The 26,481-nt window shown below is 49.9% G+C and overlaps 3 protein-coding genes across 3 annotated transcripts; 2 read left to right on the forward strand and 1 right to left on the reverse strand.

Moving 5' to 3' along the window:
- The first annotated feature begins 626 nt into the window (after positions 1-626).
- Positions 627-5,995, forward strand: DPAGT1 (dolichyl-phosphate N-acetylglucosaminephosphotransferase 1). The gene is made up of 9 exons (XM_061368227.1): positions 627-876; positions 975-1,095; positions 1,180-1,393; positions 1,980-2,126; positions 2,259-2,343; positions 2,793-2,981; positions 3,615-3,702; positions 4,049-4,204; positions 5,432-5,995. Exons 1-9 carry the CDS (start codon positions 722-724, stop codon positions 5,495-5,497), a joined length of 1,221 nt encoding a protein of 406 aa, XP_061224211.1. The 5' UTR covers positions 627-721; the 3' UTR covers positions 5,498-5,995.
- Positions 5,996-6,446: 451 nt separating this feature from the next.
- On the forward strand, positions 6,447-7,332 carry LOC133220286 (histone H2A). Its single transcript, XM_061368229.1, has one exon. It carries the CDS (start codon positions 6,718-6,720, stop codon positions 7,147-7,149), a length of 432 nt encoding a protein of 143 aa, XP_061224213.1. The 5' UTR covers positions 6,447-6,717; the 3' UTR covers positions 7,150-7,332.
- A 74-nt stretch (positions 7,333-7,406) lies between these two features.
- HMBS (hydroxymethylbilane synthase) lies at positions 7,407-14,758 on the reverse strand. Its single transcript, XM_061368226.1, has 14 exons — positions 14,720-14,758; positions 14,574-14,627; positions 13,497-13,569; positions 12,869-12,918; positions 12,713-12,768; positions 11,745-11,822; positions 11,344-11,421; positions 10,935-11,010; positions 10,422-10,535; positions 10,225-10,263; positions 9,616-9,735; positions 9,341-9,394; positions 8,686-8,772; positions 7,407-8,474 (listed from the first exon to the last, which is right to left on the reverse strand). Exons 1-14 carry the CDS (start codon positions 14,741-14,743, stop codon positions 8,301-8,303), a joined length of 1,077 nt encoding a protein of 358 aa, XP_061224210.1. The 5' UTR covers positions 14,744-14,758; the 3' UTR covers positions 7,407-8,300.
- Between the last annotated feature and the right edge of the window lie 11,723 nt (positions 14,759-26,481).

The raw sequence follows: 26,481 nt of genomic DNA on the forward strand, positions 1-26,481 counted from the left end.
ACCCCTTCAGCAGCGCTCTGCGCGCCACAGTCCACTCGCACCGGGCGCGGGGAAAGCCTCTCTCTGCTGCCGCAGCTTCCCTTCGCCACTCACCGACTCCTACCACACGCACACCCCGCGGAAAGGGTCCCGCGAGGGTCTCAGCGCTGTTAACCGCCAGCCCAGAGGCTTCCGTTAGACACTTTATTGGCTTTTAAATACTGGAGGGAACGCGCGGGGGAAAGGAGCAGGCGGCTGCTCCGCCCCTCGCTCTCTTGCGTCTCGCCAGAGCTCGAACGCGGGACCTCCTCACCCCCGCGCAGCCCCGGCTCCCACCGCGCTGCCCGGGGGCAGCAGCCCGCCGGCGCCGCTTCCCAACCCCAGGAGCCACGCGAGCCCGGCCGCCGGGGGTAGGAAGTGACGTACTGAGGGCGGCCACGGTGGTCGCGGCGCTGCGCGGCGGAGTCCGTGGCGGGGCTGTCCGACGCGGAAGGCTCCAGCGCCGGCCAGAGGCGCGCTCCCCGCTCCGGCGCGGCCGCGGCTTGTCAGGGAGAAACCCGCGCCCCCCCGCGGCTCCTGCCAAAACCGGCGCTGCTCTCACCGATTGGTCGGAGGGAGCCCGCGCATCCGGTGCCTCCGCTCTAGCGTCCGGCTGGAAACACGCGGCTGGAGGGAGTGGCGGGCGGCGTTCCGCTCCCGGCCGCGGTGTGTGCCCTTGGCAGGGGCAGCGCCCACCGTGGTCATGGCGGCCTGGCCCGCTGTGCCGCTCCTCATCAACCTCGGCGGGTCGCTACTGGGCTTCGTGGCCACGCTGACACTGATCCCGGCCTTCAAGGACCGCTTCCTCGCCGCGCGGCTCTACGGCGAAGACCTCAACAAGGCCTCGCGGCGGCCAGTGTGAGTAGCGCTGCCCCACCGAACCGTGCGCCGCAGGGCCGCACCGGCCCCGGGACCAGGACCAGCTGGGCCGACTGCGCGCCTTGCCTTCCTTTCAGCCCCGAAGCACAGGGCGTGATCAGCGGGGCCGTGTTCCTGATCATCCTCTTCTGCTTCATCCCCGTGCCCTTCCTGAGGTGCTTCATGGAGGAGCAGTGCGCGGCCTTTCCTCACGACGAGGTGAGGCTCGCCTGGTGTCGGGAGTGCGGCGGACACAGGCGGGAGTGGCCACCGGTAATAGGGGTGCTGTTCTCTGTCCCGCAGTTTGTGGAGCTCATCGGTTCGCTCCTCGCCATCTGTTGCATGATTTTCCTGGGCTTTGCAGATGACGTTCTGAACCTGCGCTGGCGCCACAAGCTCCTTCTTCCGACCATGGCTTCCCTCCCGCTGCTCATGGTTTACTTCACCAGCTTTGGGAACACGACCATTGTGGTGCCTAAGCCCTTCCGTGTGCTGCTGGGCATGCACTTGGACTTGGGTAAGTTGTTACGAATCAGCAGAAGCCATCATACAAGCGGCAAGTGATCTGTGGAAGGGGTCACCCTCTGTGCTGCAGAGGGAATGCACAAAGGATTTGCTTAAGTAAGGAGCGAGAGAGCACAAGTAAATATTTGCGGCACACACAACTATACTGGCAATGAGAGGGTACCCACTAAATATTAATTCGGGTGGAAGCTACATCCAGAAACCCAGCACGCACTCAGCCACACACAGGTAGGCACCATGCATTTTTCCAGGGTTCTGGCAATACAGTCCAGCACCAGGTACGTACAGCAGTTAGCTGCCAATGCCAGGATGACAAAAAAAAACAGAAACGGTGCTACGGTCTGCCACTGCATCGCATCCGTTCTCTGCGGCCCTCATGTCATACATATATGTACAGATGACAGCCAAGTCAACGGGGTAGAGAAAGATTTGTCAGTAAGCTACCACTTACTGACAAACTCACCAAGAGCACCAGGTAATAGGTTATTGTGCAAAGCAAGAAGCAAGAGCTTTGGTGAATTGGACCGGGTCTGTTTTGCCTGTGAATATTAAAGTACTCTGCTTGCTCTGACCTGCAGGTATCCTCTACTACGTGTACATGGGCATGCTAGCAGTGTTCTGCACCAACGCCATCAACATTCTCGCTGGAATTAATGGAATTGAAGCAGGGCAGTCGCTGGTGATAGCTGCTTCCATTATTGTGTTCAACATTGTAGAGTTAAATGGTAAGGTAGATAGCGTATGTGTTTTGGGGTGCAAAAAGCAAAGGGAGATAGAATCCTAGATTTTGATATCTGTACTAGTAAAAACCAACCATTCCTGTCTTATCACAAACATATTTTTTTCTTTTCCTATAGGGGATTACCGAGACGATCACATTTTTTCTCTCTACTTCATGATTCCCTTCTTTTTTACCACGCTGGGGCTGTTTTACCACAACTGGTAAGAGGATGGACAGTCAGAGTTTCTTTGGAAGCATCCTTTCCCTCTACATTCTTCCTTTTCAAACAAACCAACCCATTTACCAGCATGCAGTTGGAATGCTGGGGCATAGATGGGTCCCTTGCCAGAACCAACAGTGCAAAGCATCGATGCGCTGGTAGCTTGTTTTTGTTAGCACAATTCCAGTCACACCAGCTCTCCAAAATGTACGTGAGCATATGCTCTGTCTCGTTAGCCATTCTTTCATATCATATTCTCTGCAATCAGGTTGTGGGTCCCAGCCCTGCAGTTCTTGGCATAGATAGCTGCAGTGGTTGTTTTTACCATGTAGATTTGCTGCAGTTCCCTCTCTAGCCAGCCACTTGGGAATATGTTTGGTGGTTATAAAGTCATTTGCATGGCAACAGCGATGATGACGGACCTTTGCTTTTCTGCTCTGTGGATTGCAGGTACCCGTCTCAAGTGTTTGTTGGGGACACCTTCTGCTACTTTGCCGGCATGACCTTTGCTGTGGTGGGGATCTTGGGACACTTCAGCAAAACAATGCTGCTTTTTTTCATCCCACAAGTGCTCAACTTCCTCTACTCATTGCCTCAACTCTTTCATGTCATTCCTTGTCCCCGTCACCGGCTGCCAAGGTAACGTACCCGAGCGACCTGTACGAGTACCACAGATTGTGCCTTTTATCGTGAACACCAGCTGAGAAAGATGGTGGTATGTGTGCTCTGAAAAAGCCATCAAAGCCATTTTATAGCTAAAAAAGCCATTTTATAGCTAAAAGTTAGCCAGCTCCGACAGACTTGGTCAGGTCACACAGTAGAGGTTTCTCAAAGACGTTATCTTTTCTGACTGCTGCAGGCCTCCCAACCCCCAGATACAGAACTAATTTTTAACAATGTTAGAATATGATTATTCTCAGTGACAAGATCAAGAGAGATTGACACAGGTCGCTTTTAGTACTGTTGTGGTAGTATTTGCTAAAGTTTCACAATAGCAAGCATTCTGTGGCACTGTGCTGCATCAGCAGTTGTCTCTGCAGATGCTAATGCTTTAGTTTTAAAACTAAGCAGCTCTATGCGTATAACAGGGGTGCAGTGGGGAGGAATCTCCTCCTTGCTCTGCCCAATCTGAGGGACTCCATATCAGCATGTTGCTGCATGTGTGGGATTAGTCCTGTTTTTTCCACCACTGGCTTTCTCTCTCAGCTACTCAGCTGGGGATCTCTCTCTCTCCTCGCTCTATCCGAACTAAAATTGTAATGTTTCTTTTAGGCTCAATCCTAGCACAGGGAAGTTGGAGATGAGCTACTCCAAATTCAAAACTAAGAGCCTCTCTGCCATGGGAACAAACATTCTGAAGGTAAAATCCAGAAAACATTCATAAGTCAGGCCCATTTTGAGGCAGTGATCACAAGCGAGAGGAACAGGATGGGAGGGAAAACAGAACTGGGTTTGCTGGTTATTTCCTGGCTCAAATCCAGAAGAAAATACTCCACTTGGTCCGTCACCATCCCTCATGGGCGCTCGATTGTGTTCAGAATCATTACACATAGCAGTGTCCTGGAACCATCATAAGCCTGTCATCTGCCTTTTTAGTAAGAGTGCAGGCTCTTTGGGGATTGTATAGGAAAAGTAATCTCGAGCAAAACTGGCCAGTGAGCACCAAACATACCTGGTAAAATAATGTGTAATATTTCTTTCTCCAGGCCGTTAAGATCTTGCATATAGTAGATGTGAGGAGTGGAACAGATGAAGATGGTGAATATACTGAGTGCAATAATATGACCCTTATTAACTTCGTTATAAAGCTGATTGGACCCATCCACGAGCGAAGTCTCACTCTCCTGTTGCTGCTCATTCAGGTCAGACCAATGTTTCCTCCAGTAAAAAGATGTACTCTGAAACAGATCCAATAAGTCTCAAGCATTTCAAGGGGAAAAGGGGAAGTAAAGTATCATGCTTTTCACACAAGATGCAGTTGAGTTGTTGAGCTTGAGGAGAATCAGGAGGTTTATGCTGCTCAAGGACGAAAGAGATTCCTCCCCCTGCCTCTACCCATCACCCCTCCATGTTCACTGAGAGCTAATAAATACAAATCACGAGGTTAGCTTGAGAAGGTTCCCAAGGCATGAATCACTGGATGCTACAAAAACATTAGGACAGCAGAGTGCTTTGTCACTGACCAGATCCAGCTTTTTCCTACATTCCTGTTTGTCACCCAGACCAAATAACGCAGTCCTGGAGTTATCTCCAGCTGGTGGACTTGGTAAGCATGGCACACAGCTCAGCGGTACCCAGAATCTGAGTGGAGTGCAGAAGTGTTTGGAAGCACTTTAGAGCATGAGAGTAAATTGCCTCACAGCTACTGCCACTACCTCTGGTCAGCATGTGAACTCTCATGTATAAAACACAAGAAACTCTACTTGTGGAAGGGGCTGCCTGCATTGCCTACATGCCCACAGTAAAACTCCTTTTTTCATCCTTAGATCAGAGATTCTTCTTAGGAAAGGTCACTTACTTGGCCAAATTCCTATTCAGGAGGGAGGATTTCCAGCAAACAAACCTGGAGACCAAACAGGGCTTAGGCAGACTATATCATAGAATCATAGAATAGGGATATATTAGGGATGAGAAAGGATAGAAAGTACCTACTGCTGGAAAAGTACCTACTGGCTGGAGGCCAGCCACAGCAGAGTAGTCTTTGCAGCACCTTCTTGTAAGGATGCTGAATTGCAGCTTTGACGTGATGCATTTTCCATCACAAACTATAGAGTTTACATTATAACATGTGCCCCTTAACGAGGAAGGAGTTGTTCACAACCATTCCTCTACCCCACTTGTTCTCATGATGTTACTGTGTGCAGGCACACGTGGAGATCCCCCACAGATGGTTACCATTCTCAGAAAGAGCTGAAGATTTTGGCTAGACTTCCACCCTTCACTGGTTCTGTACCTAAAAAATTCAGCCTAAATGTTGTTACTTAGTGAAACAAGGCACGAAGTGTAGCAAATCCAAGGGGAAATCAGGAACTGCCAGCATGTACCTTATTTAATGCCACGTTTCCGTTCTCTGGCTGATTTTTACCTAGGTCCTGGGCAGCACCATTGCATTTTCAATCCGGTACCAACTCGTGCGTTTGTTTTATGATGTCTGACTGGGCTGCTGGGAACAGAGGAAAGACTTGTACCTGCCAGTCAGTTTTCTCCAGATGCTGACCAAATGATGCAACTCATCTTACTCTGGCCCTCCAAGAACCTCAGGACACTTGCCAATGTGCAGCTACTCTGCAGGGGCCACTCTTGAACCATAATAGTCTTTCTATTTTTATTGTGCCCAGAAGGCTTTTGTCAGATTCTACTGACAGAAAAGATTCCCTGCTACTTGGACATCACTGTTACTGGGAATGCCTTTAGGGGAGAAGTAAATGTGGGAAAGATGAAATCTCTATACATCTAACAAGCACATTAGGGTTCCCCTGGAGAGAAAATGAGAGCTTCAATTTCTGCAAGACTCTCTACAGCAGAACAAGTAAGCCAGAATCCTGTCCTGGCTTCACCAATCCTGTCTTTGGTCCATGGACACAGAGCGAGATGTTATAAACTATACCCAGAGCTCGGAGCGCTCCAGAAATAAAACAACCTGTGGTACCCTTTTCCCTTCAGTAATCTGCCTCAAGAACATTGTCACACAGCAAAGCTAGGTTACACAAGACATCGCTGTGGCTTTAAACTCTGCTAGGGGCTGGTTCCAGTAGACCCGCTCCTCTCCCAGCGAGTAGGGATCTTCCCACCAAAGGGCTTTTATTTCTGAGCATCTTTATCATCTGCCTTCCTTCGCAGATCAGGACGCATCCAAAACGTGACGATCGATGCGTCCATGCATGGCAGGGGCATTGGTAAATACTCTTAATATTGAGCAGAGGCCCCGCATGCTGTGATTGCCTTTTCCTCCCACCCAAATCGTTACTCATACGGCAGTACGTGGCACCATGGTTCACCACAGCACTGCTGCCCACCCGAAAGGAGAGCCCCAAGGACAGCCCTTGAAGCACCGGGTTAAGGGGAAGGGGGGAGGGAGAGTGGGAGTGCCTATCAACTTGCCTCAGCGAGGTATGAATTTGGCGCCTTGCCGCCTGATTGGCCTATCTCCACCACCAATAGACTCGGGGCAAGCGCGGTGGCTCCGCAGAGGAGACCAATCGACAAAAAGTTTCTTCCGGCAGAGGCACCAATAGCGAGGCGCGGCGGCGCTGTCCAATGGGCTGAGTGCTACTTTGGGGAAGGTTATAAAAGGGCCGGGTGCGGAGCTTCTCGCCCCAGTTCGTCGCAGAGCTCCGGTGTCCCGGGGACAGCGCGCACAGAGGAGTGAGGCGCCATGTCTGGCCGTGGCAAGAGCGGCGGTAAGGCCCGGGCTAAGGCCAAGTCACGCTCGTCCCGGGCAGGACTGCAGTTCCCGGTCGGGCGTGTTCACCGGCTGCTGCGGCGCGGACACTACGCGGAGCGGGTGGGGGCCGGCGCGCCGGTGTACCTGGCGGCCGTGCTGGAGTACCTGACGGCCGAGATTCTGGAGCTGGCGGGCAACGCGGCGCGCGACAACAAGAAGACGCGCATCATTCCGCGACACCTGCAGCTCGCGGTGCGCAACGACGAGGAGCTCAACAAGCTGCTGGGCGGCGTCACGATCGCGCAGGGCGGCGTTCTGCCCAACATCCAGGCCGTGCTGCTGCCCAAGAAGACTGGTGGCGGCAGCGCCGGCCCCACGAAGGCCGGCAAGAAGGGCAGCGGGCAGCAGTCACAGGAGTACTAAGACCGGCCGAGCCCTCGGCACCACACAAAGGCCCTTTTCAGGGCCACCCCCATTGCTCACCGGGAGAGCTGCGATCCGCGTGGGGAGGGGGCGTGTCGCGGTCCCGCCGTTGGGGCTGGAGGCTGGGCCGGGCCCGGCGCCACCCCGTCCGCCGGCCAGCTCTGCGGAGCCGAGGAGCGCTGGCGCCTGCCGCGGCCCCGGTGCGTGGAACTGTGAACAGAGGAGCCGCTCCATAAAGACTTACACTGACAACGGGGTGCTGCTTACCATTCTGTATTTATCGCCTGTTACGTTTAGTGGTCGTTGCGGAGAATAAACAATGCTTCGTTTCCAAAACGGTACCCTGATAAGTGTTTCCACAAGGCACTGCACCATGAGCCTTGCTGAGCAGATAGCTACATGGTAGGGAGTGCAAGAACGCACAGTCATAGGAAGGGACTGGCGCTAGCAAAGAAAGGCACAACAGCCTCATCTGGGCTTTCTCCCCTGCTCCCCATGAAATGATTAGCATATATGAATGATACCGACAAGCCTTGTACTCTGGTGAATAAGGGACACAGAACTAGGTGTCCACTCACTTCCCAATTAATTACTGGCTGACTGACAAATTTGCACCCGATAGCTGCAAACTTAATTTCCTACCTTAAGCCAGACCTATGAAAACTACACCCATGCTACTTTATTGAGGAACCTGCTAAATAGCAGTCCTCTTTTGCAACACTGATGTGTGAACAGGACTAAATATTAATGACTACTGAAGTACTTCAGTACTCTTGACACAGTATGGCACTCAACTGCCATCACAACTGACTGATTATAATCTGTAACAAATCCCTTGTTCCTCATGGCAATAGGAGAACACTTACAGCTTATTTTTAATCCTTTTTTTTCTTTTTAACTTTCCTAGCTACAAATATCCTTAAAAAAAAAACAAAAACAAATGGACACTTTGCAATTTAGAGAAATGCAGAGAGCCAGAAACCCTGAACAGCATAAACAATTTGAGTTTGTTAACGCGGTATTTCAAGCTCTTGTGCCCACATGTCAGATGAGACCAGTGTGAGCATTTGAAATCCCTTCCTCCAAAGGAAGACAGCCTAGCTGCCAAGACTTGACAGCGTTGTGGCAATTGTGCAGACCACACCACAGGTTTAGCGGGCATCGTTGAGCTGCCTTGCCACACTAAGGATATGCTTTGCTCCCTTGCTAAGAAGTAAACTAGCTAGTTCAAAACCAAGGTTCTCTGCAGCTTCCTGGGCCTGACCAGGGACGTTCTTGGCTGTGATGCCAACATGCTGCACATCATCATTTGGTCCATCTTCATTCTGCAAATATAAATCACCTCTGTAAGGCAGCAGGAAGGAGTGGGCAATGAATAGTTCAAGCCACACGTGAAACATGGGAGCAGTGCACTGTCAGTTTCCGAAGAACCAGACCCAACATAAGAGGCAGATTTCAAAAGGTCTGGTTTTGTCACGTAGCTTCAGCTTTAGGTCATGAGGTTTGGGTTTGAAGCCATCACCGTGGTTCACATACCTGTTGGGGATAATTAACACTGGTCTGCATAGTCTCCTTCAGGCTATCAGATCCATCCAAACTGTAGACTGCTCCTGTCAAATACAGCTTGGAAGACAAAAAGAAGGGATTAATACAGCGTTAACAAACAGAAAGCCAACCACCCCCTTAAAGAAACCAAAATGCACAACATTCAAAGCTCAGCCCAGAGGGGAAGGCTTCTGTCGTGCAGTGGGGCCAGCAAGAATAGCCTAACAACACAACTGTAAGAAAAATGATCCCTGTTAGGCAAGATGCAACTTCCCAAGGAAAAGCTGAACAGTTTTCTAGTTTTCCACCTCCTCTATCACACTCCCATTGTATAAAATGCTGATTTTTCTGGGATCAGGAGCAAGGCTTTCAAATCTTGGGGCAATGTAACCTTTAAAGAGGGGAGGGGGAATCTGGTACTTCTAGTAAGGTCATTTTCTAGAAGACCGAGCTTCAATAAGCAGGCCCATTCTCATACTCCTGCTTTGGACACAAACCCAGAAGGCTTGAGTCAGGAGCCTCTATGCTATAAAGGGCAGCTATAAAGATACCTGCCAGAGTTATCCTCAAGGTAGGACCAGGGAACATGCATGCACTGGAATAGGTTTTCAGAAATATTCCCAGATAAATACATAGTACTCCTCACCTGGCCATCTTTCAACATGGTGCTGACGGCGACAGGGACACTGCATCCACCCTCCTAAAACAGAAAGCAGCCGAGACTGAGGCTCCTACCTAACATGTTCAAAGTAGAGGCCTCTGAAAAGTTTAGGTTGCACGAAACCCTGCCCATCGCTCTACAGGCACTTCTCAGCTCAGAAGCACTCTCTACTTTGTAGCTTTAGGAAAGATTCCCCACAATGTCAACTAGCAGAGCAGTATTTACTGACACAGGCAGAAGAGCCAGGATGCCCCACCTACCAAACGTTTCATAAAGGCTCTCTCAGCAATGCAGCATAGCACGGTGTCTGCATCATGCAGGGCAGACACCATATCCAGGATCTCTTGGTCTTTGGCACGAACTTCTACTGCTAAGGCACCCTATGAGAAGAAAGGGAAACATGAAACATGAAATCATAGTAATTGCTCAACTTCACACCTCTCTGTGCGCTCAGCATTGGTCACGAAACAGACTCAGAGGCCTGGATGCATTTTGCTAAGGGAACGATATTTAGCCATTTACAGAAATAAATGACAAAACAATCCACTGGTTGCAGGGACATCCTATAGCAGCTGCTCTAAAAGGAAGACGAGAACTTCCTTTGGCCAAAGTGTTCAAGACCATGCTGTCACCTCAAGCCATTTTAAAGCCTCTCTCAGTTAGGGTACATACATAGGAACACCCAACCCAATGTCCCTTGTGACAAGAAACCTGGACAAATCCAAGCTTCCCAACATTTTCTCAAGATAAAGATCAAGTGCTGAATGAGTAACAGTGACAAAACAATTCATTCCTAAACTGGAAACGCACTGTACCGCCACTGGCTTTCGATACCAGGTATGGCTTAAGATACAAGAGTCTTAATGTACCTGTCCAACAGCATAGAGGCAATCTTCAGGGTTTAGGAGCTGGAAGAAAGCAAAATCCAAATTAACTTGTGTCCGGTTTCAGTGGATTGAGCAGACCAGCAGACATGCTCAGCTTTGACAGGATGACCATAAGGTCTGAGAGAAAAACAGGTGATGGTTCAGCACAGAATGGTATCTTCTGCTTTGCTGCTCCTCACCTGACCAATGCGATTCTCCCAGCCCATTCTCTTCAGCCCAGCAGCAGCCAGGATGATGGCACTGAAGTCTTCCTTCTCATCTAACTTCTTTAAGCGGGTATTTAAATTCCCTCTCTGTAGAAGTGATTAAGCAAGCACAGAAACAGCAGGCAACTGCTCCTACCCCTACATAACATACGCCAGAATGTGTTTATAGAATGTACAGAATCTGGCAGCTTCCAAATGAGAATCCGAGCACCAACCTGGGAGAAGCATTACACACAGACAATTCTTTTTGTTAGATGAAGGCTGGGTCCTTTACAGGCTCATGAGAAAGCAAAAGGCAGAATGGCAACAGTGCACTATACATCCATCGCCAAGTAGGTTAGGGGAGGGCTGCCTTTGAGGAAGCAGTTTGCTCTTGTCGCTCAGGTGGCATAAATCAGCCTTGAATCTAGATTTCATATGAAGTTCTAGATTCACGTTTGCAGCTTTACCCAGTCCCCACATTTCTTTTTTGCCAGGAAAGGATACAATATCCCTGAATTCTAACTGAGGGAACTTCTTTTTGAGCTGAGCTGCTCTGCGAAGTGAACTGGTTCCAATCACACTGTGGGGAAAATAAAAACACATGAAATCTAGAATACTCCTACACTCACCTCACCTCACGCTCACCTCCACCTGAAAGAACTCTGAACTTTCAAGCCAACAAATGCTGATTATTTTTTTCCTTAATTAAAAGGAAGATCCAAGAACCTGCCAATCACTTTTATCTCCTTAGAAAAAAAGAAAACCACTCTGTGAGGTTTAGCAGAAAGCCTGGGCAAAGCTAGATGCAGGCAAGCCAATCCCAAGCAACTGATTTACAGGAGACGCTTCTGGAGGGCAGCTCCCAGCCACCATCACCGACCGCACCTGTCTTCCCCTTCCTTTCTCCACTCACCTCTTTTCAGGAAGGAGGCTCAGTGTTTTCCCCCAGTTTTTGGGATGAAAGACAACGGCATCAAGTGGGTTTTCCCTTCTGCAAAACAATACAAATACAGAATGGCTGACATCATTTAACAGAAGGCTGTTAAGCTTAACAGTTCTCTATCAGGCCCCAGAGGAACTGCCTCTGGCTCCAAAATAACCCATATATCATCAGAACAAAAGCAAGAATTTCCAGCAAACCTGCCAGCTACAGAACATGAGATCAGCTCTAGTGTTTCCACTGTTTCAGAGATTAATCGGAGGATGGTCAACTCTGAGCACCTAAAAAGACCTACGCCACCCTTGTTTTGCTGCCACTACTGATGCTGTAAAATGCATGTCCCTCAAAGAATGGAGCCTCGTGTCCACACTTACTTGCAGACAGCACCGATGGTAAAGCCAGGAGGAAGAGAAGTCGGCAGGTCCTTCAAGGAGTGAACCACGAGGTCAACTCTAAAAATAAGAGGATAGTAATCACTGAACAGATGCCTGAGCTCACACCGTGCCTAACCCGAGGCCTGCGGGACACCTACAGGAAAAGTATGAATTCACTCTGGGAATTAATTTGGAGAAGAGGGGGGAATGTCAGGATCCTATAGCCAGAATTACTATAGAATTCCCCTGTTACTCCAGAAAAGCCACTTCATTCTTCTCTGTCTCTCTTTTCCCACCTGTAAAATGACGGAAATATCTTCCTCCCAGCAGCGCTGCAAGACATATTATGACCACTGGGTCGAATGAGGATAAGAAAGATGCTGGAAATGTTCACAGAGAAACTCATCATACCAATATGCAACTAGTCCCTTGTCTGCTACTATGCTTTCAACCAGAAATAACTGCCAGCCATATCAAAGGCCATCATCTGCTCCTTACAGGCAAGCAAACATCATAAATGCTTCAGTCTCCAGTATTTTTTATACTGGCTTTACTTGAAAGCACAGTATCATGTGCCAGTGTGTCACAGATGTAGAGTATCATCTTTTGTTTTCAAACCTACTCTAGAGCATAAGCACCACTGAAACCTCCTCAGGATACTGAAAAAGAAAAAAAGACCAAAACAACCAAAAATGTGCTCATGTCTCTGCTCGAGCAGGAGCCCAAACCAAGTGTTTTTTGTAGAAAGAAGTTACCCAGAAAGCAGCACAAAGTGCCCGTATCTCCAGCATGTCTGGTGTGCTAAGATGTTATTGGATGTTAACACAGTAACACTAAATATGCTCTTTCTTGGCCAGAGGTACCAGAACAGAAAGGAACTAGGATCTCATATGCACAGCAAGCTAAAAGTGTCCAAATAAAGAGCACCAGGAGCGCCAGAGGAGGATGAAAAAACAAGAAGCTCTTACTCATTTCTTTCAAGTGCATTTTCCAGCTCTTTGGTGAAGAGACTCTTCTCCCCAATCTACATATAAATGGAAGGACAAGAATCACCATGGAAAGGTTGGCAAATATATTATCAACTACAATTATTTCTTATGTAGAGCACAGAAGAGATCCATTACCTTGGAAAGTGCTGTATCCAGGATCTTGTCTCCGGTTGTTGACATGGCAACTGCTCAGAAAGAGCACAGGTAAAATGTGAGCTGGGTCAGAGCAGCTAGGCCTAGACTGGAAATATCTATGCAACACACAATGAGCAGTAGTGCCACATGCTACTGCGTGCACACGGACTTGATTCTGGAAACATGCTGTGCTCAGGACAAGTGACACGGAGACTTCCTTCACTGTCCTCAAAACCAGAGTAAGAGGCAAGAGGGCAGGCTCCCATTGCTCTCGCTGATCCCCTCAAGCACCAGCCAGGAAAAACGTCCCTAAGGCACAGTGGGGTGCAGCCAGAACAATACCAGGTTCTCAAATGGAGCAAGATTAACACCATCTGCATGACGTGCTCAGAGAGTATGACATACTCGGAGCTTCAACCACCAGGAGCTTATGAAATCCATCTTTCTCCCCCAGAAGAAACCAGCAGCAGCTGCTCAGCCACACAACATAACTGCAATCAGACGGCACTCTTAGATAAGCGGGATCAAATCCTCCTCCTCACGCCAGCACTGCAGACACACCTCTTGCACACAAAGATAAGCGGCTGGCTCCTGCTGCCACCTACCCTGGGTCAGGATTCAAACTTACCAATCTCAAAGTGAAGCTCAGGATACAGCACACGGAGCATCTCGACTACGCTGTCAGTCTGAATCCGGGCCAGCTGCAACGAGCAGAAAGCAAAGCCCTAAACAAGGAGCACATCATCCATCTGGTAGCTAGAGAGAACTCTGGCATTCTTTGGTGGTCAGACCCATATGACTGCTATATGCTCCCAATGAAAACCATTAGAAGTGAGTAGCCCGAATAAAATCACTTGTATGTATAAACTCCTTAAAAAGCTACAGCTCAGGTCTGCACACAGAGCTAACAACAGACCTTACAGCAGTAAGAACCTTCCCTTGCACGAGAACAGCAAGTCAGCCAAATAAAAACAGAGTAATCATTCCACACATGCAAGCAGCAGCAGACTCAAGCAACAAGAGGAGAGTTTCAGCTTTCCCCCACCGATGAACTGTGTAGCCTGCGGCAATTAACTTTGATCTCAGGACTGTACTTTCTTTATATGTAAAACACGTACAGGTTACTGCTTCCCTCTGTGAAGCGCCACAAGAGCCGCAGGTTAGAAAAAGCGGCAGCACGCAGCGCAGCTCTGTCCCTCCCCTCACATCTACCCGAAACACCTTCCTGCAAGTACGGAACTCCAGAACGCACACGATTATCTCACAACAAAGGCCTGACAGACACTTATCTCCCTCCGCGGGCCTGCTCCTCCCTGCTGCACCCAGCTGGCAGGCGATACCCGCTGTCCCACCCGTCTCTCGGGTGGCCTGAAGACAGCAGTCGTTGGGGGGTGTCAGGTTTGGAGGGGGGGGTGTGCAGCCCCCCAGGAACAGCTGCACCAGCCTGGCGAGTACCCAGCAAGATCGCCGTTACCCTGGACGCGCACTGGCACCCTCGCCCTCCCTTACCTGCCCAAAGGCTGGGGACTCCACAGAAAGCGTTTCCCCTCGGAGCCTCCCGAGAGGAACCAAAGGCGGGAGCGCTCCGTCCCGCGGGGCCCTGCCACCGGTAGAGGCGGGCGAGCCAACAGCACCCGCGGTGCCATCCGCGCCGGCTGCGCCCCGGGCCACACATGGGACCCCCCCCGCGCCCGCCGCTGCCTACCTGGCTCCGGCGCGTGCCCACGCGGACCGCTCTGCCGCAGACGCCGTTCTCGCCCTGCGGCAACAACCGGGTCAGCGCCCGCCCCACCGCCCCCCGCCCGCCCCCCCGCCGCTTGCGCGGCCCCGCGCCCGCTGCCCCCGACTCACGGCGGCCGAGACCGGCTCCGCCATGACACCACCGGCCCTCCGGAACGCCCGCACTGCACGAGCCCGCCCTGCTCCGTCACGTCCGGCTGCGCACGTGACCACAAGAGCCACGCCCCGCTCGGCGCTCGGTCCCGTTGCAGTCAGGTTTATTGGGGGCCGTGTACAGGTGCCCGGGGGCAGCCGCGCGCTCAGGTGCTGCGCTTGGCGTGCATGAGCAGGTCCCGCTGCAGCCCCGCCTCAAGCGCCGCCGCTTTCCCCGAGGGCAAGTCCGTGATGAGCGTCAGCTTGTTGAAGACACCGCGACCGAAGTAGTCGGCGACAACCGAGAAGCCGTCGTTGGAACACTTGAGCTGGCAGACACAAGGCAGCAGTGTCAGCTAAAGCCTCCAGGCCTTTCCCCTTCGCCTCCCTGCTAAACACGCAGCCCCCACCACCCCTCGGCTACTCTACCAGCTCCGTGCAAGTACTGCACAAGCACCTTCCTCTGCTTGGGTTTTCCACCTTGTTTCAGTCCCATGTTCGTGCCACGCACTGAGGAGGCAACCGACAATTCTCAGGAAAGTGGCTGCCCCTTGCTACTTCAGCTTCCCGCTCGTCTGAACATACTCGAGCTAAGGCCCCGTTCCCAACTCCACCGCTTCACCGCTGGAAAACACAACATACACACAACGCTTTTGGGGTACCCCAACTGCCCTGCCCTAGCCCTGTTCCGATGCGACTGGCCCAACTCTTTTACCTTTCTCCTTCCATTTGTTCTGTACAGCCAGAAGTTGTATAGAACAAATGTCACCACTGACCGACGGCTCTCCAGGTTGGAAAGGACCCTCAAGATCATAGAGTCCAAATGACCTGTTTCAAGGTCAGGTGAGAACAGTTCACCTCTGAAGAGCATCAAGGACTCTTCATGCCCTGTGCATAATGCAGCCATCCTAGGGCCCAGTGCCTCCTTATCTGCAGCTGACACGACCTTGTCCACAGAACACTTTCAGCCTCACCCTACTCTACCAGCCCCTTGAGATCCATAAATTAGATCAGTAAATCTAAACCCTATTTATTCAACCTTGGTGAAACAGGCAACGTTACCCTACCTGATGCTGAAACTGGTCGTGCAGATCCCGCTTCTGCTCCTGGGCTCGGATCATGTCCATCACTTTGCGATTTTCTGGCATGCACGTAGGACATTCCGAATCGCTCTCGGAGTAGCTTTCGAAGCAATGCTGGTGGAAGGAATGACCGCACAGGAAATGGACTGAAGGCAGCTCCAGCGCACTGGTACAAATGCTACACTTGGTCTTCTGAAAGATCTTGGGCCTGTGAGAGTGAGAGGAGGCAAAAGGGTGAGAAAGACAAAGTGTATTTTTTCTTAATAAAAAGATAGTTCTGTCCTATGTAAGACGAGCACATGTGGTACTGCACCTTGCTTTTAGGTCTTCAATCTCCTGGCGGATCCTTGTAGTTTCTTCTCGGTATTTGTGAATTCTCTGCTCATCCTGCTCTATCTGGCGGCTCTGCTTCTGCAGCTTGTTGACAAGATAATCCTTTATCACGGACAGTGTGGCTGTGGAGTTATGAGCCAGCGTCTGCACAACTGAGAGCAACTGAGAAGTTACTTTAAACACTAGCAAAAAAAACCCACAACCACATTAACCATACCTGGCTTTTCTGTAGAAGGCCATTCTATAGGCACAGGCAGTCAGCATTCTCAATGACTCGGGAAGCTCATTTAAAGAGCCAACTGCCATTTGACCTCTTTCAGAAATGGGTAACTGGGAGCATGTTTGGATAGCTCAGACCAAAAGGGGCAAAGCAAGGATCTAGTATACTGGATTCCATTCCAGTTTCTCCACCAAGGAACAGGAGGAGTTTCAGCAAGGCCTCCACCTCCTCATGCTGCCAGAACAGAAATCAGGTACGGACATCTCTACGACTGACACCACAGACTGTTTTTCCTAACTAGGAAGCTGTGACCAGCACAGCTTTTCCCTGTAGAGCAGGTTATTATTTCAAATGGTGGGCTCAACCTCTAGATACCTCTCCCAAATTTCTAATCTCCAGGGAATGCTATAAGCTAGTTTGGGGTTTCTTTGGCGTGGGAAGGTTGCGTGCCACAGGTCATTACTACCAAGCAGCGGAGGCATGAGATTCTTGTTCTCGATGTGTTTCAGCACCGCAGCAATATACTCTTTGCAGTCCTCCTCCTTCCGTGCAAAGTAGCCGAGAGCCTGTTCCCAGAGACAAGCCTCTTGGTCTCCGTACAACTCGCACACCTCGATCACTTTCTTGTACTGCTCATTCTGCATGTGGTAGTGCATGATCTGTTGGAAACTATGGGAGAAAGTATCTTGAGATACTAAAGAGGTCATTAGCATTGTATTGTAAGGCAGGCAGGTTTACGGCTCAGAAATTCCCATGCAGGGGAGTGGGTGGAGGGACAGGACTCTACAGACGAGAGCAACACTCACAGTTTGCCCTGCTCATAGAGGTAGAGGACACCATCCTTGAAATTGTGCATCTGACATAAGACTAAGGCCTTATCGAAGACTGTTTTGAACCTTCCACTCTTCAGGAGGGTGAGGGCTTCATTGTGCAGCTTCTCCTTGATCTATAGAGAAGGGGGAGAAGTCACGGAAAGCAACGGGTGCACAGAGAGCATTTTGCAATAAGACCTGACAAGAATCTGCAGTTCTTTCAAAGAGGATGACAGTTTTGCTGTTTGCCCTCTATCCCTTTTAAGCAAGCAGGATGTGATTTCTTTCACCCAACAGCCAGCATCCTCAGAGATCTAGGCAAGCAAATAGAGCTACTTTTGTGGGAGAGGCATCTGCCCACAGAGGTTGTATTGTCTGGCATCTGTTCTTAAATGAGATTCATACAAAACAAGCTCAGCCTCACTGAAACGAGTGTTCTCCCAGCAAGCAAGCTGCTTTCCCATTCACATCCCATTTGTCCAGCACAACATTATGTCTTGTTATCATGCCCACCTGGGAAGGTTACGGGCTCGCAGGAACACAAATAGGATTCAAAGACACCAAATCTCCCTCTCCAAACACAAAGCTGGAGGAGCTCAAACCTGCTCATCTTGTTCATGTGCCCAGTTCTGGAGTCGAAGTTCCAGTAAAGTGTCGTAGACACCCTGTGGAGAGTCAGCCTGCACCTCAGTCATGTGCTCCAGAAAAGCCTTCAGTTCTCGAGAGTTGTTCGCAAAGACCGGAATGAATTCCTCCGAATTAGCCTGTAACACAGCCAGAACAAGTCACGCACCGAGCTCAGCCTCAGCCAGATAGATGGGTGCTTCTTCCCTGCCATGTGGAGCGCTCGCTCCCAGAGCCTGCAGTGTGACAGATACAGCATGGAACAGGAATCATTTCTGAGAAACAGTTTTTAAGTGGTCTCTGGAACTACTGGTACACCAGGACGGGGCTTCTCATAGAACAGTTTGTGTTGGAAAGGACCTTCAGAGCTCATCTAGTCCAACCCCCTTGCAGTGAGCAGGGCCATCTTCAACTACATCAGGTTGCTCAAAGCCCCATCCAACCTGATCTTGCATGTTTCCAGGGATGGGGCATCTACCACCTCTCCAGGCTACATGTCCCAGTGTTTCAGCACCCTCAGTGTAAAACATTTCCTCATATACAGCTAGTCTAAATTTACCCTCTTTTACTAAAAAAAATTACCACTCGAACTACTCCTGCTAAAAAGTTTGCCCCCACCTTTCTTAAAAGCCCTATTTAGGCACCAGAAACTGTTCTAAGGTCTCTTGGGAGGCTTCTCTTCTCTGAGCTGAACAAGCCCAGCTCTCTCAGCCTGTCCTCCTGGAAAAGGGGCTTCAGCCCTCCGATCATTTTTGTGGCCTCTTCCGGACCTGCTCAACAGGTCCACGTCTTCTCTGTGCTGAGGGCTCCGGAGCTGGACACAGTGCTCCAGGTGGGGGTTTCACAACAGTGGAGTATACTGAGGTTCATTTCTCGTTATACCTAAAGCATCAGGCCTGCACCACAAAGCATGCAGGAGCGCTCACTTGCTGCGAAGCTACCACTCGGGAGCAGTAACTCCAAGTCAGCACAAACTGTACCTTCCTTCCTTCCAGCATCCCGGGGCCTTCACTGTCTCCCAGTGGCCGGTAATCAGTGCAAAGGACCTTCAGCAATTCTGTGGTCTTGTTAGGGACCTGGTGCATCAGGGTTTTTCCATACCGCTTCATGTTGCTCTCCGCCTGATCAAAAGGCAGTTTCCCAATGTAGCACAGAGCTTCTTCATAGTTCTGTGAAAGGAGGCAGCCAGCGAAATCACTGTGTGACATTAACCTCTGCTCTCCGCTTCAAGGTCAGGACAGAAAGCATTTAAGACATGCTGCAAGTACACCACAGACACAGTTTGCTCCAAATTACCACCCAGTTCACTATTCCTGCTTGTTTTCCTCCTCAGGGAGGAAGAGTGGCTGTAGCCCAGTGGGAAGACTGCACAATTTAGACCAATCTCTAATGACCCTCTCTCCTCTTAAAGGCGCCTGTAAAAAGCTACATCTGAAACAGAATAAAAAAGACCCTCTGACCTTCACCCCTGGTCTACAGCACATGCTGAAGTGGAAAGCCAACACGCAGGCAGTGGCAACAGGCATTGCTCCGCAGGGAAGAGGTCAAGGCAACGGGATTCTCAATAAAGAAGAGGCTATAGAAGTGGGAATCTCCCCAGTAGAGAACATGGGAGCAATACCATCCCCTCACCTTGATATCCTCTAGCTGGATTTTGAGGTACCATTCATGATGCATGTGCTTCTCTGCCAGGTACACAGCGTGGGAGTAGTAACCTGCCTGACGAAGCACTTTGATCGCTGTTTCGACATCGAAGCGGACCTCACTCTCGCTCGTCTAAGAGAATAAAAGCAGAAAAAATGGTCCCTCAGCAACACTGCCACGGTCCACAAGCAGCACTCATTTACATAAGAGGAGGAAAGCCAGAGCAGAGACAGCTTAGTACCTCTTGTGCAAGGGAAAGGTCATACATGCAGAAAAGAAGTAGCCTAACCACGTCTCAGTAGCTTGCCAACCACACTGGCAATGGCCAGCACGCTCCAGACTCAGGTGGCAAGCCAGCCATACCACAAACATAACCAAGAGGTTGGAAATAAAGGAGCAAAGACAGAGGTACTGAAGGAGAAATCCATTCTTCACCCTCTCAACAGACCCACAGGAGTCAATTCACACTGCCACTGCTACCCCTTTTCAATTATGATGACAACATCACAACTTCGCATGATTCCACCTTCCCCCTGATACCTTGATGAACTCTTCCAGTTTGGAGCTGTCTTTGAGCTTGGTATAGCAATTCAGCAACAGCGTAGTATGGTCTGCATTGGCCAGGGACTGCAGGTGGAGTGTCTGCAGGTAAGCGGTGAGGTTGTGGATACGCTGAGCATCCAGGAATTTCCGAATAACATAAGATGGTTCCAACTTCCCTATAGTTCTGGGAGGGGAAGAGTCATCTTACAAGAGACCATACACCCAGGAAGTCAAACTAAACAGAGAAATCATCTACAAAGAATGCAGAAGCCTTAACTTCGGCAGGTGCTAACCCTCTACTTGGAACCACTCAGCTATGTATCAGAAGTAACAACTAGTCATGGCATAAGATCACCCATCTGCACACACAGTGAGACAGCCAACTCTCCACAAAGGCCACGACTAGGAAGACTTTGTTTGGTTTGATTCCTGGGCCAAAAGAGAAATGGAGGCCTCTGTAGCTTCTACCTGTACTACAGCATCACGGCTCCACAGGACCCCCGCTCACCGGATATACTGCTGGATGGCCCCGTCATGGTTTCCCTTGTTATACAGATGGTCACCGTACTGCCGGAAAATCTCTGACAAGCCATCGCTGTCCAAGTGGTGGCTCTTGGCCAGGTTAATGGCCATTTCAAATAAATTCTTTCTGAACAGCATCTGTTAAATTCACAGGAAGAGCAGTATGAGGGAAATACCGCTCTGCACCATCTTGCAGACATAAGGCAGAGACTAATAACAAAACAGATTTACATGCCTCCAGTTTGGTTTGCGTATCCTTCTCCTGCAGCACATGAATCTTCCCATCTCTGGTCAGTACATACAGAGAACCCCACTCTGCTAAAACATCCACTATATCATCAAAGATCGAGCTGTATGCAATGAATTTGTTGCACAAATCATAGATATTCAAGACTTGTTTGTCCGAATTCTGTGCCTCATTTCCAGCAAACTCTGACCTGGAAAAAGCAGAAGAAAGTTTCAGAAAACATGGAACTTCAAGTTACTTCAGTAACTACAATTCTTCACACCTTTGCAAGCCCGGGATGTCTGGAGAGCAAGACAGCAGGGGTTCACTTGGATGATTAAGCTAAGCAGACCCAGAGGCAAGACAAAACCTATTCATACACAAATTCTATCTGTGCGTTACACTGAGAAACTCATGGGACTTGAAAAAACCCCAAGCCCCACTTGCTCACTAGCATGCTGAACTGTGCTACTCCCACACCAGAAGTTAATCGATATATGGGTCCAGAACCTCTGACAAAGTTGCCATTGGCCACCAGGAGGGAAGTTTCACAGGGAAGAAGGAAAAAGAGGGAAAGCGGGAAGCTGCAAGAGCAAAAAGAACTCATCTGTTCTGAGGAGCCCTACTTTGGAGAAGTCTTTCGGTCCTTGGAGACAATGATGAGGTACCCCCGATACCAGTGAACAATCAGCTTTTGTCCCTCAAAGGCAAAGCAGGGGCCACGCTCGTCTGGCTGATACAGGTACACACATTCATTTCCTGCCACAATGAACTGGAGGTCCTGGGATGGGTCGCTGAGAGATGAGCAGCGCAGTCCACAGCCGTGAGTGTCCAGCTCCAGGTGAGGATAGTCTTTTGCTGAAAGCATGTAAGACTACAGAGGAAACACAACTTTGGGGGGATTGCTCCACACCAGACTCTGAAGGCAGAGTCTCTTTATTTTTTTTTCAGTTGAATTCCCACCTGAATGTTCTCTGTGGTAACCACAAACAGATGTGTTGTTTTGCCAGACTGTCGGAAAGCAAGGCCAGTAACCGGGAAACCGCCTTCATGTAGGATCTGGGTCTTACTATGCCGGTCTCGGGTGATGTCTCCTTTTGTGAGTATCACGCTACCATCCGCAAAACCTGGTGAAGGGGACAGACTAAACTGCTACATGGCACAACTGAAATACTATCCAGCCTGACTTAGGGCAGCTCCATTCAGCAACAACCTGCTGCTCACCGCCAAGGTAGTAAGTTTCACTTGCTTATTTGAAGCATACTGTACTTTGTAACAAGACTAGAGGGAGATCTCCTCAGAGCCAGTAAACCAGCCTGCTGACAGCCCCCGTCCTATTACAGAGGCACAATTAAAATCAAAGAGGGAAATGTTCCTTTTCTCATTTAAACAAAGGCTTCTGTACAGGGCTTGGGGTATCACAAAACCTGTGGTTGCTTCTTCCTGTATTACCACAAAAGCTACACTTAGTATAAGTTCAATAAACGTGTCACCTTAATGACTGGCACAGAAGGATGGCATCAACTGAAAACACGCGTTTCCCTTTTAACTACAAAAGTTATTACTGTCATATGTACAGACTCGGGTTAACATTGGGTATTTGTCCTCTCCAGCTCTCCAACAGCACAAGATAGGCTGTCTCTTTGCAAGAGTAACATAGAAATGGAGGGAGAAGAACAACCAGCAGGATATTCTATGCTGGATTTTGTGCCACCCATTCATTTTCTCTACACTTTAAAAAGGACCGTAACGCTTTTCTTAAACTACTTCATTTTTACTTACCAATTGCCATGAAATTAAGATTCTCATGGACAGTGAGGCAGGATACAACCGTGGGCTTGTTACCTGGTATTGCTGGAAAAATTCGTGTGCAAAGAGGATTGCCACCATCTCGCTTCTCCAGGTTCCAGACCTTAACCTACAAACAACGATGATACGCTGGCATAAGCAAAACATGAGGTATTAGGAGGCCAAAACTTGGCATCAAATATAACAGTGCTCACAGTGAGCAAGGTGCTTGAGGTGAGAAGAGTCAACCGAGACAACTGCAGTAGCCTTAAGAAAGACACACAATAAAAAAGCATTTTCCCCTCTTTGCCATTTGACTTACCAAGGGGTTAATGCCCTCTTCATCCTCACCCACAGAAACCAAGATACTGTGCTGCTTCAGCTGGTACAGATGTGTTACCCTTAGCTTGTAAGCTTGGAAACTACTGAGTTGAAGGGAGCGAGGCAAAAACCAGATCTGACCTTCCATATGTAGACAGCAGTTAAGGCACACAAAGGGGAAAAAATCCCAAACCCCACGACTCTAATTACACTAGAACCAAACCCTGAACGCTGGCTTCTCACTGACCTCTGCCAGGGCTGCAGCGAACCCAGCGGCAACGCTCTGAACGGACCCGGCCGCGGCCCGGCCCCACCGCAACCCCCCCGCCCCGCCAGGCCCAAGAGCCCGGCCCTGCCCCCGCGCAGGATATCCCCGAACACGAGGCTTCCCCTGCCCGAGTCACAGACTGCGATGCCCGGGGGCAGCGCGAAGGGTTTCCCGGCGGCCCCGTCCGGCCCCGGCGGCTCCTTCACCGTCTCTCGGTCGAAGAACACGAAGCGGCGCCACTGCAGGTAGGCGGCCATGTTGACGGCGGACCGAAACCCCGAGAGCCTCACGTGACCGTCTTCCCCGGCTCCTTCAGGTCACGAGGCAGAGGGCGTCTCATCGCGCATGCGCCGAGGGTTCTTGGCGGAGCTGCGTCCTACGGTGTCCGGGCGGCGCCGCTGCAGCACAGACAAAAGAGCTGGAAGCGCGGACCTTAGCGCTCGCCTTCCGCGGGGGCGCGCTCCGGGGGCGCGCCTCGGCTCTTGCGGACGGAGCTTGTAAATGAGCAGGTGAAAACAACCCCCCCGCTCGCTCTTAACCACCCGCACTAGCCACGGCCCTGCGCTGCTGTCCAGGCTCCTTTTAATTCCCGTTCCCTTTCCTTCCCCTACCCGAGGGGAAGAGAACATTTCTGAGCCGAGACCAGAAGTCACTGTGGCCAGAAAGCCCGTCCCATCTCACTGTGGGAGAGAAACTTACCCACATTGACTCCTCGCCTTGAGGCTTCTCCCCAAAGCTCACTCCAAGCGTCAGCCTTCTGTACAAAGAGGTCAGTTAAAAGAGAAGACAAGACCGAAAGAAGAGTTCCAGGGAGCGTTTATTGAGTTTAATCAACAAAACCAGGATTTTACCATTCATCATTTGCGCACCGGGAACTCGCAAAGCTCCCCACGAGGCAGTGCTGCAGTTCAAGTACAGCCAGAAAGAACATCCTCAACAAAATCTGAGCTCCACTGGAGAGTTTGCCAATTACCAATTGAACAGAAAGCCAATTTTCCCCTCCCTCCCCTGAACATTTTCAAGGACAACTCCATAGTGTTTGCTGGTTAACAGTAAGAATTACCCAACCTCTTGACTAGGGACCGGTGGATTACGATATTCCACCTGAACTGCAAATAACTTCTTTCCTTGAAATAAAAGTTCCAGTTTCTTTGAATAAAGGGAACAGCGACTAGTTTCTTCTCCTGACACCCCCTCCCTGTAATCATCGGTTAAAATACAGCAATGCTGTATCTTCTTAAGCCCATCCCTCCCCCACCCACCCCTCCTTACCCTTCACAAACTTGTCTACAACAAAATTTAACAATGCTTCCATGTAGGGACACTTCAGCAACACAACAGTGACCCAAGCACAAGCTGCCTGATAACCTGATAAAGCCTCAGACTGAAGGTCTGATGCACACTCTTTGGTCCAGAAACCTGGTTTACAACAAAGATCAAGTGTGATTCACAAAAGATGGACCCGAAGTTCACAGCAACCAGAAAACTCCCCACACGGACTGCTGCTGCCCAACCTTGACCATGGCAGCCACGCTGCTGGAATTCCTGGGAACAAAATGCACTCTGTCCTCAGGAAACAGCAGCTGCTGAGCCGCAGTGGCACTGCAGAGCCGAGCACTGGGAGAACCACCGCAATGGCAGCTTGGGGGACATGGCATGGCCCCTCCGTGACCTTCTACAACAGCCATCTGCTCAGGTTTGTGTCAAAACCAACAAACCCAGCCAGACAAGCACGTTTTTAAAGAAGCATTTTTAAATCCTTGGAGCAGACACCTCCCCCCCATCCCAAGTAAAAATAAAGAACAAAACATCAGAATGAGATGATTTGATACCAACGCATACACAACATGAACTCATGTTGAGCTTCCCTGTTCTTACCCATACCTAAAGTCACAGAGGACTAAGGAAAGATGCTCCCATCTCATTCTGGAAATTGAAACGTGTATTTGAGACCGACCCACCCCCCTTCCATTGGGACAAGCCCTCTAGCAACTGCTGTGCTCCCCTGACAGTGCAAACCCAGAGAGCAGCCGCTGTTTCTCCCCAGGAAGCTGCTGACGATGCACATCACCCCCTGCATGGCTGCCTCACCCAGCGGCAAAGCTCCATTTCAGCAGATTCATAGAGCAAGGGCTTGGACTTCCAAGGGGAAAAGTGCAGAACCCATCAGATTCACATCCACGTCAGCTTTGTCAGAGGAAATACCTGACCTGGGGCTCATTGCTGTGGGCTCCAACTAACGCAGAATGGTAAAAGACGGTACGTGACCAGCAAAAACAGGAGCTCGCCTGCGAGTAAATCTCAAGAGGGCAAGCTTTAGCTCCTCACTTGTGGGCAGGGGGACAAAACAGTAACAAAAACAAGAAAAAAAAAAAAAAACCATCCCCCCCCAAATAAAACAAACAAACAAAAAAAATAAAAGCTAGGATTATCCTAGTCCTTTGGAGCATCTTTCCATCCGCAAGATCGCATCTGTTAGAGATGGCCTACTAGCACCACAGATAGGCTGCTTCTTTCATGATCAGAAGCCACCTAAACACGGTGCCCCCGATATTTTCACTAAGTGCCAATCCTCACCGAGAGGCATTGAAGTTTAAAGTAATACTTTCAGAAGTTCTGTGCTTCCAGAGGGACCAGCAATGCATGGCACCAGGCTAACCTACCACAAATCCACAGAGCACACACGTCTGACTTGACATCGCTATCCTGTTCTTGTTATGTGCGTGCTCTGGCAAGATACACAACTTGTATTTACAGTTTTCATGTCTTTTTTTCACACTAACACAATCCCTCTTCTGTCTCTCTGAAAAATCGTAAGCTGGCTGCAGTACAAGAGCGAGATTTTACTTTTGGTCAAAGTTACCACCCACAAACTCCCACCCCCACCCCCCAAAAGCACCCCACAATTGTTTACATTTAGTACCTGCCAGTCAGATGTAAGCTGTGTGGCTCACAGAGTGCCTGTGACCAAGCTCTTGAGTTTGTACTCTAGTGCAGCATTTGCTACAATTATGGAGTCACTGCTGACAAAAGGAAGAAAAAAAAACCCCAAACACAAAGACCTTTGCATCTCATAAAGCTGCTGTCAGGAGGCACCTGGCTCCTACTTATGATCCTCCAGGACATAGGTGGCTGCATCTGCCTGGAGTGCCAAGCTACTTTCCTCCAAGTTAAAAAAAGAAACAAAGGCCAAACAGAAGAACGCAGGACGATTACCTCCTGCCTCAGAGGTCAGTGAGCGTGGTGTGAGCACAGCATCTGACATGGATAAATGACCGAGGAAAAGGAACTGCATTCATCCAGGTGCCTCCTGACAGCACTGGTGAACAGGCTAAAAGGGAATTTAAAAAGAGTACAG

The sequence above is a fragment of the Neopsephotus bourkii genome, unplaced genomic scaffold (assembly GCF_033783945.1).
Source record: "Neopsephotus bourkii isolate Nb327-2 ecotype Australia unplaced genomic scaffold, CSIRO-AGI_Nbou_v1 NB_1433, whole genome shotgun sequence".
Classification (NCBI taxonomy): domain Eukaryota; kingdom Metazoa; phylum Chordata; class Aves; order Psittaciformes; family Psittacidae; genus Neopsephotus; species Neopsephotus bourkii.

What these genes read in the sequence shown, in the direction of transcription:
- DPAGT1 (XM_061368227.1), top strand. Translation starts at nt 722, where the DNA reads ATGGCGGCCTGGCCCGCTGTGCCGCTCCTCATCAACCTCGGCGGGTCG. An exon ending in CAACATTGTAGAGTTAAATG is followed by an intron (nt 2,127 to 2,258) that starts GTAAGGTAGATA and finishes CTTTTCCTATAG; the next exon opens with GGGATTACCGAGACGATCAC. An exon ending in TGGGAACAAACATTCTGAAG is followed by an intron (nt 3,703 to 4,048) that starts GTAAAATCCAGA and finishes TTCTTTCTCCAG; the next exon opens with GCCGTTAAGATCTTGCATAT.
- HMBS (XM_061368226.1), bottom strand. Translation starts at nt 14,743, where the DNA reads ATGGCGGAGCCGGTCTCGGCCGCC. An exon ending in CGGAGCCGGTCTCGGCCGCC is followed by an intron (nt 14,628 to 14,719) that starts GTGAGTCGGGGG and finishes TTGTTGCCGCAG; the next exon opens with GGCGAGAACGGCGTCTGCGG. An exon ending in GAGCCTTTATGAAACGTTTG is followed by an intron (nt 9,395 to 9,615) that starts GTAGGTGGGGCA and finishes TTTCTGTTTTAG; the next exon opens with GAGGGTGGATGCAGTGTCCC.
- LOC133220286 (XM_061368229.1), top strand. Translation starts at nt 6,718, where the DNA reads ATGTCTGGCCGTGGCAAGAGCGGCGGTAAGGCCCGGGCTAAGGCCAAG.